We start from the raw sequence: 11,328 nt of genomic DNA, 5'->3' as shown, positions 1-11,328 counted from the left end.
TCCCCCTCCCCCCACACTCTCCCCTTCCCCCACACTCCCCCTCCCCCACACTCTCCCCTTCCCCCCACACTCCCCCTCCCCTCACTCCCCTCCCCTCACACTCCCCCTCCCCTCACACTCCCCCTCCCCCACCATGCTTCCGGCTGGCAGATCTCCCAGCCACGGCCACCCTGCAAACCACGCACAGGGGGGTCTCGCCCACTGGATTTTGGGAGCCGCTGAGAGAAGGTGGGGTTTGAGCTGGGCCCAAGGGACAGGTATGTGTCTCTGCCTGCTGGGGGCCGCCACTCACCAGGAACCCGGGTTGGGCACGTTGGTGCAAGGGGCTGGGTACACGCAGTGTCTGGCACAGAGATGTAAAGGCAAGTGCAGCTGGAGTGAGACGCCACGGACAGGCTGGGGGGTCTCCCCGGAGCCAGGGAGAGTGGGAGGCCGTCAGTCCCACCAAGCCCCAAGAAGCCCCTCTCCTGCAGGGACGGTCCTGAACGACCTCTCCAATAACCATACCTGCGTGCCCGTCACCCAGTGCCCCTGTGTGCTCAACGGCGCCACGTATGCCCCTGGGGCGGTCACAACAGCTGCCTGCCGAACCTGGTGAGGTGGTGGGGGGGAGGCAGTAGAGGGGGAGGCGGCGGAGGGGGCTCTGGAGGCTGGCAGGAGTTCCACTGGCCCAGGGTGGGGAAGGGGTGCTGTCTGGCTCCAGTGGCTGGCCCTGCCCACCACGTGGTTCCCCCCACGCCCGCCCACAGCCAGTGCACCCTGGGCCGCTGGGCATGCACGGAGCGGCCGTGCCCCGGCCACTGCTCCCTGGAAGGCAGCTCCTTCGTCACCACGTTCGACGCCAGGCCCTACCGCTTCCACGGCACCTGCACCTACATCCTCCTCCAGGTAGCCCTGTGGCCCGTGGGGAGGGGCACTTCCAGTGACCCTACCCGTGGCTGAGCCCCCGCCTGCCCACGCAGAGCCCCCAGCTTCCCGAAGACGGCACCCTCATGGCTGTGTACGACAAGTCCGGCTTCTCACACTCCGAGACCTCCCTGGTGGCTCTCGTCTACCTCTCCAGGCAGGTGAGGCCTCTCCCGCACCCGTCCCTGCCAGCAGGGCTCTGCTCCCTGGTGCCCGAGCCTGACCCAGGCCACCTTCCCTCCAGGACAAAATCGTGATCTCTCAGGACGAGGTGGTCAGCAACAACGGAGCCGCCAAGTGGCTGCCGTACAGGACTCGTAGGTCCCGGCCCAGCCCCTGCCCCCAGAGCCGTGCCTCCGGGGTGGGCCGCCGCGGGCGGGGAGGGCCAGGCGGCTGCTGAGCACTGCGTTCCGCAGGCAACATCACGGTCTTCAGGCAGACGTCCACCCACCTCCAAATGGTCACCAGCTTCGGGCTGGAGCTCGTGGTGCAGCTGCGCCCCATCTTCCAGGCTTACATCACTGTCGGGCCCCAGTTCAGAGGCCAGACCAGAGGTGAGTCCCCACCCCTCCGGGTGGCCCTGGTGCCTCGTCCCTATGGGGCCTGGCCAGAGAGGCTCACACGGCGTCTGTGTCCGGGGAGCCCCGGGGGTAACAGGCAGGTGTGGCCGGCGCCGGTGCTCACCCAGGGCGAGGCTGGAGGAGGGCTGGGAGCTCCGCGCGTGGGGGCCAGAATGGGCGCAGGAGGAACAACTCAAGAGTGCTCACGGCCTGCCGCCTCAGGACTCTGCGGCGACTTCAACGGGGACACGACAGACGACTTCACCACCAGCCTGGGCATCCCCGAGGGCACCGCCTCGCTGTTTGTGGACTCCTGGCGGGCAGGGAACTGTCCGGCCGCTCTGGAGCGTGAGACTGACCCCTGCTCCATGAGCCAGCTCAACAGTGAGTGTCTGGCCTCCCACTCCCCCAGCTGCCCTCCCAGCCCCCATGGCTCTGACAGACCCAGCCGCCAGGGTGGGGGGCAGGAGCTGTGGCTGGAATGGGGAGGGGTGGAGACCCATGCCCCGGCCGGTCGTCCCCAGAGGTGTGTGCGGAGACCCACTGCTCCGTCCTGCTGAGGACAGGCACGGTGTTCGAGAGGTGCCACACCACGGTGAACCCCACGCCCTTCTACAAGGTGAGGGCCTCAGGGCGTCTGGGAGGGCTTCGGGGTGGCCGCAGCAGAGGCTGCAGCGGCTGACAGTCAGGCACCTGGGGGCATCCTGGCCCTGGAGGGAGGGTGGGGGCCCCACGTCCCCAGGGGAGGGTGCCCGCTGCCAGCCATGCTGGCTTTCTGCCCGCAGAGGTGCGTATATCAGGCCTGCAACTATGAGGAGACCTTCCCCCACATCTGCGCCGCCCTGGGTGACTACGTACACGCCTGCGCCTCGCGGGGCGTCCTGCTCTGGGGCTGGAGAAGCAGCGTGGAGAACTGCAGTGAGCACCCAGTGGGGCTGGAGCGGGGTCACAGCGGGTAGGGGTCACGGCGGGGGGTCCTGGGGCCCCAAGCAGACAGCGGAACCCTGGACACCTCCTCCCCGAGGGTCTGACGCGGGCGTCCCCCACAGCCGTCCCCTGCACGGGAAACAGCACCTTCAGCTACGACAGCCGAGTCTGTGAGCGCACCTGCCTGTCGCTGTCGGACCGCGCTGCTGAGTGCCACGCCAGCGCGGTGCCCGTGGATGGCTGCAACTGCCCTGACGGCACCTACCTGAACCACAAGGGCGAGTGTGTGCACAAGGCCCAGTGCCCCTGCACGCTGGAGGGCTACAAGTTCATCCTGGCCCAGCAGGCCACCGTGATCAATGGTGCCACCTGGTGAGGGGCGAGCAGGGGCCGGGGGCATGAGGGGGGCTGGGCGGGGGTCCCCGCCGGGCCTCGGGATCATGGAGCCTCTCTTACAGCTACTGCATCAACGGACGGCTGAGTTGTCCACAGCGGCCACAGATGTTTCTGGGTACGTAAGGCAGCGTGGGCTGCAGGCTCGGACCATAAGGGCCCCACTTTCTCTGAGCGTCCTGACCGGCCCCTCTCCCCGCAGCCTCCTGTCCAACCCCCAAGACCTTCGAGTCCTGCAGCCAGTCCTCCGAGAATGTGTTCGGGGCAGCCTGTGCCCCCACGTGCCAGATGCTGGCCACCGGTGTCGCCTGCGTAAGGGTCGCGTAGGATGGGGCCCAACGTCCGGACCAGCTGGGCCGTGAGAGGGTTTCCACAAAACCCAGGAGACCTGGCCTCACCCTGCCCCTGGGGCGGGTGCCTGGGGCCAGCGGGGAGGCAGGAGTGGCCCCGTGGCCAGGCAGCTGGAGGCTGGTGGACAGTGGGCCGGTGCCAGCTTGGGGAGGGTGGACTGCCACTGTGGAGGTGGGTACAGCAGCCCAGCTGTGTGCACAGGGGCCTGGGACCTTCCACAAGGTGGGGGAGCTTTGCTAAGGGAGGAAGCCCAGCTGCCCACAAACGCTGCAGAGCAAGGGCGTATTCGAGGACAGGGCCTGGGAGGCACGCCGGGTGGTCTTGGAGGGGCCCAGGGCTGGGCAACGGCGGCTGAGGCCACCCTCCCAGGGGCCGCTGACCTGCCTCCCTGCAGGTGCCTACCAAGTGTGAGCCTGGTTGTGTCTGTGCCAAGGGCCTCTATGAGAATGCCGATGGGCAGTGTGTGCCCCCCGAGGAGTGCCCGTGTGAGTTCTCGGGGGTCTCCTACCCTGGGGGAGCTGAGCTCCACACCGACTGCAGGACCTGGTGAGACACAGCCTTGCTCCGGACACTCTGGGCTCCTGGGACCGTGTGGGGCAGGCAGGGCCGTCCGGGGTGGGGCTGGCTGTCCCGTAGGCGGGGCGTCCAGAGGTGCAGCCTGGCCTCTCCAGTGACCACACCCACACCCACACCTGCCGCCTCCACAGCACCTGCTCAAGGGGGAGGTGGGCCTGCCAGCAGGCCACCCACTGCCCGTCCACCTGCACCCTCTACGGGGAGGGCCACATCATCACCTTCGACGGCCAGCGCTTTGTATTTGACGGCAACTGCGAGTACATCCTGGCCACGGTAACCACCGGGCTCGGGCTGGGGGGCCGGGGACCCAGGGGCACAGCATGGCCCCAGGGCTCCGCCTCAGCGCCCTCTCCCTGCAGGACGGCTGTGGTGCCAACGATTCCCAGCCCACCTTCAAGATCCTGACGGAGAACGTGGTCTGTGGGAAGGCTGGGGTCACCTGCTCTCGGGCCATCAAGCTCTTCCTGGGGGTGAGCGGCCGGCAGCCTCCGGCAGGGCAGGAGGGGCGTTGGGGGCCCTGCCACAAAGCTGGACCCTGCCCCCAAGGGCAGCCCCCCGCCTGCCTCTCCTTGAGGGGTGCCTGCTGCCCCTCTGTGGCCAGACACTCAGGACCAGCGATCTTGTCTCCCAGCAGGTTTCAGGGGCGCAGAGTGTCTCCCAGGCACAGGGAAGGGTGGGAGGGAGTCTCCAGGAAGCCCAAGCTTCAGCCCTCAGCCCTGTTTCCCTTCTGCCCCGAGCTGGCTCTCAGCAGGCACCCTTACGCGTGGCCATAACAGACTCTGGCAGCTCTGCCTTCGAGCTTGGTCCAGGGGGGACAGAGCAGACACAGGCAACCCCATGACGTGTCCCCCACAGGGCCTGTCCATTGTGCTGGCGGACAGAAACTACACAGTCTCCGGGGAGGAGCCCCACGTGCAGCTCCGGGTGAGGCCGGATGCGCTGAGCCTTGCCGTGGACGTCGGCGTCCCCGGGAGGTACAACCTGACACTCGTCTGGAACAGGCACATGACCATCCTCATCAGGATCACCCGAGCCTCTCAGGTACCGCAGGGCTTGGCGCCCGCCCAGGCCCAACCCGGCCCAACACAGGGGTGGAGACGATGCCGCAGGCCCGGGACCCGGCCTGACGCCGCTGCCTGCAGGACACCATCTGCGGCCTGTGTGGCAACTTCAACGGGAACATGAAGGACGACTTCGAGACGCGCAGCCGGTACGTGGCATCCAGCGAGCTGGAGTTCGTGAACTCGTGGAAGGAGAGCCCGCTGTGTGGGGACGTGAGCTTCGTGGCGGACCCCTGCAGCCTCAACGCCTTCCGGCACTCCTGGGCCGAGCGCAAGTGCAGCGTCATCAACAGCCAGACCTTTGCCGCCTGCCACAGCAAGGTGGGCGCCGGGCGTGGGCCGCACGCCTGCCCCTCCACAGATGTCCAGCGGGGGCAGAAGTGGGGACCAGATCCTGTCCTGGCTCAGGGTGGGGAAGCGCGGCACGGTTCTCCCTCCACGGGATCCCAGACCTGCCAGGGCTGGGCGCATAGAGCTCCAGATGCTCTGCCCAAGCTCAGGGGCCTGATGTGGGGACCAAGGTGTACACCATGGCAGTTTAGCAGCACCCCCGGCCTCTGCCCACCAAATGCAAGTAGCACCCCCAGACAGTGCCATGAGCCCCCTGGGGCAGTGTCGCCAGGCGGGCCCCCTGCTTGGGAGTTTGTGGTCAGAACACACTTCCTGACCCGGTGTGCAGCTGGGGGAGGGGAGGGTGGGGTTGGGGGTCGGGGCAGTAGGAACTGAGAGGATGGGGCACCTGGCAGCAGAACAGCCTGGCCCTCGCTGCTGAACAGGGGCGTGGTGTGGGGGGTGCAGAGATCCTGGGTGGGGCCGCGGTGGCCGTGGTCAGCAGCACCTTGGTCCGATGGGGGGGATCTCAGGGCACACGCTCAGGTCCGGCCTTCGTGGTGGCTCCGGCTTTGGGAGGGCAGCTGGCGGTCGGGGTCAGGGCTGAGGTCCACGTGGTGCCGCTCACCCAGTGCCAGTGCCCCTGCCACCATACTCTGGCCTCCCCACACCGAGGGTCCCTCGGACAGCAAAGCCTGGTGCCCAGCCGTCCCCCTCGGCCAGACGCTGTCGGGCACACACCCCACAGGTGTACCACCTGCCCTACTACGAGGCCTGTGTGCGCGATGCGTGTGGGTGTGACAGCGGCGGGGACTGTGAGTGTCTGTGCGACGCCGTGGCTGCCTACGCCCAAGCCTGCCTGGACAAGGGCGTGTGTGTGGACTGGAGGACCCCGGCCTTCTGCCGTGAGTGACCGCACCACCCACGGCCTGCTGTGAGCCCAGCCACCCAGCACCACTGAGGCCCGGCGCAGGGCTGCTCTTGCCCACAGGCCCCTCTCCCTGGACAGGAGCCGGGCTGTGCCCTGCAGGGCCACCCTGGACCTCCCCCAGCTGCCCAGGGGAGGCTTCACCAAGAGGGCCCAGGCCTTCCCCACCCACGCTTAGGTTCCACGCACACCCAGGGAACCACCGGGTCAGGGCCGGGGCTGGGAACCCCGCCAGCTGACAGCTGCCTTCCTCCCAGCCATCTACTGCGGCTTCTACAACACCCACACGCAGGACGGCCACGGCGAGTACCAGCACACGGAGGAGGCCAACTGCACGTGGCACTACCAGCCCTGCCTCTGCCCCGGCCAGCCACAGAGCGTCCCGGGCAGCAACATCGAAGGTGCCAGGTGGCGGGGAGGAAACACAGATGCACAGGGGACCCATTCACTCGTTCACACTCATTCACACTCATTCATTCACATTCATTCATTCACACTCATTCACACTCATTCACTCACACTCATTCACACTCATTCACTCACACTCATTCACACATTCACACTCATTCACTCATTCACACTCACTCATTCACTCATTCTCATTCACTCATTCACACTCACACTCATTCACTCATTCATTCACACTCATTCACACATTCACTCATTCACATTCACACATTCACATTCATTCACACTCATTCACATTCATTCACACTCATTCATTCACACATTCACACTCATTCACACATTCACACTCATTCACTCACATTCACTCATTCACACTTATTCATTCACACTCATTCACACATTCACATTCATTCACACTCATTCACATTCATCCACTCATTCACACATTCACATTCATTCACTCATTCACACATTCACATTCATTCACTCATTCACACATTCACACTCACTCATTCACACATTCATTCATGTTCAAACACATTCACATTCACTCACGCAGATTCACACCATTTACTCACGCACATTCACACACACATTCACTCCTGCACAGCGCTTCACTCATACATTCATCTTCCACACACATGCGGTCATTCACTCGCTCGGCAGATGCATCCAGAACATCTCTGTCCCTCAGGCCAGTTCCAGGGGACCTGGCCTTACGCAAAACACAGTCCTGGGCCCTGGAGCTTCCCTCCCAGCCAGGGAGCGGGGCCCAAGGAGGCAGACCCAGTGTCAGCTGAGGCACCCACCACAGGATGGGGGAGGGAGGCTGAGGTGGGTGAGCCACAGGCTTCCGTGTGCCACACAGGGCGGTTGGGTCCCTTGGTGGGAGGCAGATGTGTCGGTGAGGATGGGAAAGGTGGCGGGGGAGCCAGGAGGGTGTCCAGAGGAGCTGCTGGGGCCCTTGAGAAAGCCACGGCAGCGGGCAGAGCAACCGAGGGAGGGGCAGGCGGCTGCAGAGGGGTGTGGGGTGCAGAGGGGTGTGGGGTGGGGTGTGGCCGAGATGCCGGGGTCTCTGTGAGGCCTGTGGCTGCCCCAAGGCAGAGGTTGAGCACAGACGGTCCTGGGATTCACAGGCGCCAGCCCACGCACTTGGCAGAGGAACGTGGTGTCTGGAGCCATCCAGACGGGCAGGGGCAGACGTGCTGGGCTCAGGAGGGCAGCGCAGGGCCCCTACATCGGGCAGCACGTCCAGGCCCCACGGAGCACAGGAGAGGGGCTGGTGTCTGAGGTCCAGGGGGAGGCAGGGACTGGAAGACAGCTCTGAAGCCCCCGCCCTGGGTGATGAGCAGGGGTGAGGGACCAAGGCCTGAGGGACGCGTGGCGCGAAAGGGGTGGCTTAGAGCAAGGTGCGAGGGCTGAAGCTGTCATCCCAGTACTCTGGGAGGCCGAGGCAGGCAGTTCACCTGAGGTCAGGAGTTCAAGACCAGCCTGGCCAACATGGCAAAGCCCCATCACTACTAAAAGTACAAAAATTAGCTGGGCGTCATGGCAAATGCCTGTAATCCCAGCTACTCAGGAGGCTGAGGCAGGAGAATCACTCAAACCCAGGAGGCGGAGGTTGCAGTGAGCTGAGATCACGCCACTGCAGTCCAGCCTGGGCGACGGAGCGAGACTCCGTCTCAGAAGAAAACAAACAAAAAAGGCAGAGAGAAAGGAAACACGCAGGTGGGCCTGGCTGGCCACAGGTCACACGGAGCCCGGCCGTTCTCCACCCTAGGCTGCTACAACTGCTCCCAGGATGAGTACTTCGACCACGAGGAGGGCGTGTGCATGCCATGCGGTAAGTCCAGTCTGCTGCCTGAGAACCCCTGCCCTGCACACAGGCAGGAAGTATATCCACACCTCACAAGCAAGGCAGAGGGCCCTGGGGCTCTGAGTCTTTACGTGAGCTTTGGGACTCTACTGCCTGGAACCCTGGCCCCTTGGGGTGCTGAGACTCCCAGCAACTCCCAGAGGCTCAGGCAGCCCCAGCCCATGGAGCAGACAGAGAAAAAGTCACAGTATTGAACCCAGTTGGACCCTCCCGTCCCCTCTTCCACCAGTCCCCCAGTTCCCCTTACCCTCACCAGGCCTGCAGAGTGCCTGGGGTAGAGAGTGGGAATCGTCCTGGGAAGGGGAAGGAAGGGGACAGAGGACGAAGGGGTGCTCCCAGCCCCTCCCATCCCCTCCACCCCGGCCTTGGCAAGCGTCTCGGACTCAGGCCCTCGGAGCTCCCGGAGGCCCCACGGGGTGGGGAGGCCACGAGTGCCACAGGGAGCTGACCTCCCTCTTCTTGCAGTGCCGCCCAGCACGCCGCAGCCGCCCACCACAGGTGATTGCACGCACACTAGGTGCCAAGGTGATGCAGGCCCTTTCCTGGGCTCCCCCTGGCTCCCTGGACAAATCTGCAGGGTGGGAAGCAGGGAGGGGGCAGGGAGCACTGTGCCCTTCCCAGGTCTAACCTGGCAATCAGAGCGGGGTGGCGGGGGGAGCTCAGCCCACAGCCAGCCCAGTCCCCGTGGCCCTGGCTGGACCCACAGGTGAGCACACAGTGGTGACCCCGGCCATGCAGAAGGCCCAGCCAGGAGGCACGCTGCACTAGAGGCCACAGAACAGCCTGAACCGCGTGCCCAGCACATTGGCCTCTGTGGGGCTCCCCGGCTTCAGGACCCAGCAGACAGCGGGGAGGCTGCTCCCCAAAGATGCGCTGGTGCCCTGCAGCCCTGATGGCGGGTCTGCCCCACTCAGGCTCACGGCCCACGCAAGTCTGGCCCACGACGGGAACCGCCACCACCATCAGGCTCCTCAGCTCCACTGGTGGACCCTCGCCCAGCTCCAAAAGCACCACTGCCGGCCCCACCCAGACACCCATCCTTCCAGCCACGCTCACGCCCTCCAAGCCCACGGCCTCCTCGGGAGGTAAGGAGCCTCCGGCCGGGCCCGTGGGAAGGGCGGCTGCAGGGGGTCCTCGGCAGGCCTCTGGGGTGGGTGCACATGTGGCCCCGCCTCCCAGGTAAGCAGATTTTCAGGGCAGAATTTCCTGTGCTTGGGAGACAAACCGGGGATTTTTCTGAAAAAGTTTTAAAGACGAGCTGCTTACTGCACGGGGCCATTCCGTGCTGCCAGATGCTGTCACTGGAAATTCTGTGGGACCTGCATGGCCTCTGCCAGGCAGCCTGCCCCCCAACAACAAGCAGGACCCCGTCCACCACCCAGGGACCCCAGAGGGGAGAGGAAACAGTCCGCCAAGCTGAGCAGGGGTGGGCATGGGGCAGCGACAGCCCCATGAGCGTGTGGTCACTGCCCGACCGTGGCCACCACAGCCAGGAGAACAGCAGGAAGACCTAACAAAGGCAAGAGGAGCCCCTCCAAGGAGGCTGAGTCCTGGAGAGCAGGCCAGGGACCCCAGGCACAGGGCAGGGGGCTGGGACATGAGACTCAGAGATGCAGACCCAAAGCATGGGGGTGTTCCGGGCGGCTGTCCTCTGCAGAACCACTGAGACCAACCACGGCCATCACCCCTCAAGCCACATCAGGGCAGATGCCCACAGCCACGCTGAGGTCGACAGCCACAAAACCCATTGTGACCCAGGCCACAACCCGGGCCACGGCACCGACCACCAGCCCAGCCACAAAGTCCACAGCTCAGTCCACGACACGAACCACGGCGACGCCACCAACACCAGCAGCATCAGGGACAAGCCCCACGCTGGGTAAGTCATGGTGCCATAGGAAACCAGCGCTCCTGAAGGCTCCCAGTCCCACTTCCAGCTCTCATTCAGTGATTCAGCCACAAAGGAGACCCCGTACTTCCCAGAGGGCAAGGGGGAGGCAGCACCAGTGTGCAGGCTGCAGCCAGAGGTGAGAGAGGAATACCAGCACCCACAGAGGCAGACCTGTGGAGTAAAGGTGCAGGAGGGCAGGGGCCACCACCAAAGCTACAGGGAGCCAGAGTGAAAGCAAGTAGGGCCCGGGCTGCAGTCCCAGAGCAGAGGCTGCACTGAGGGTGATGACACTGAGCTGAGAGCAGGACGCAGAGCAGGTCCAGGTGAGGCAGAGACAGGCAGGCTGGAGGGATCCAGAGGGACCACTTCACAGCACCAGAGACAGAGACAGGCCAGGAAACATCACACGGATAAAGAAACAGGCCAGCAGAGGTCAGGGTACAGAAACAAAGACAAGAATGATGACAGCTTCACTAATTCCCACAGCAAAATCCACCCATCAGGAACTGCCAGGCACAACGGCCACTCGGACAACAGGCCCACGTCCAACTGCAGCCAGCACCGCAGGCCCAACCACCCCACAGCCAGAACAACCCACGAGGCCCACAGCCACAGAGAGGACAACGCACACAAGAACAACTACAGAAGACACAACGCCACAAACGCCACACACCACACACTCGACAGCTACAGGAGGCAGTCCCACCTCTTCCACTGGCCCTACGATTACAGCATCCTTCAAGACCAGTGCTACCCATCCAACCCCACCACACTCTCACACCACACTTCCCACCCACATACCACCTTTCTCCACCTCCTCAGTGACTCCCAGTACGCACAAGATCATCACTCCTACCCACCTACCAATATCCACTTCCCCCTCCATCCACTCAACCCCCACGGGCACCGTGCCAGTACCCACAACAGTCAAGGTCACAGGGACCACACACACAGCCCCACCAATCACGGCCACCACCAGTGGGACCAGCCACTCCCACAGCTCATTCAGCACAGCCACAACCTCCACATCCCTCCACTCACAGGCTTCCTCCACACACCATGCTGAAATCACCCCAACTTCTTCCACCACCGTTACTCCCAAGACCACCAGTAGAGGAACC

At 64.4% G+C, this 11,328-nt stretch overlaps 1 protein-coding gene across 1 annotated transcript in view; it reads left to right on the top strand.

The window, feature by feature from the left end:
- The window catches only part of MUC6 (mucin 6, oligomeric mucus/gel-forming), a 24,904-nt gene that overhangs the window by 11,899 nt on the left and 1,677 nt on the right, over nt 1-11,328 (top strand). Inside the window, 23 exon segments of the mRNA XM_032270575.1 lie at nt 474-594; nt 750-888; nt 963-1,067; nt 1,151-1,223; nt 1,323-1,460; nt 1,689-1,850; nt 1,991-2,085; nt 2,252-2,384; nt 2,516-2,765; nt 2,852-2,904; nt 2,989-3,098; nt 3,532-3,683; nt 3,845-3,986; nt 4,073-4,183; nt 4,569-4,754; nt 4,856-5,095; nt 5,853-6,009; nt 6,290-6,433; nt 8,221-8,283; nt 8,782-8,814; nt 9,204-9,401; nt 9,974-10,195; nt 10,694-11,326. Coding sequence (XP_032126466.1) covers nt 474-594; nt 750-888; nt 963-1,067; nt 1,151-1,223; nt 1,323-1,460; nt 1,689-1,850; nt 1,991-2,085; nt 2,252-2,384; nt 2,516-2,765; nt 2,852-2,904; nt 2,989-3,098; nt 3,532-3,683; nt 3,845-3,986; nt 4,073-4,183; nt 4,569-4,754; nt 4,856-5,095; nt 5,853-6,009; nt 6,290-6,433; nt 8,221-8,283; nt 8,782-8,814; nt 9,204-9,401; nt 9,974-10,195; nt 10,694-11,326 — 3,660 coding nt within the window.

Source organism: Sapajus apella, unplaced genomic scaffold (assembly GCF_009761245.1).
Source record: "Sapajus apella isolate SASKATOON/1434 unplaced genomic scaffold, GSC_monkey_1.0 scaffold212, whole genome shotgun sequence".
Classification (NCBI taxonomy): Eukaryota; Metazoa; Chordata; class Mammalia; order Primates; family Cebidae; genus Sapajus; species Sapajus apella.
Note: the sequence above shows the minus strand (reverse complement) of the source record. Positions and strands in the feature narration are given on the sequence as shown.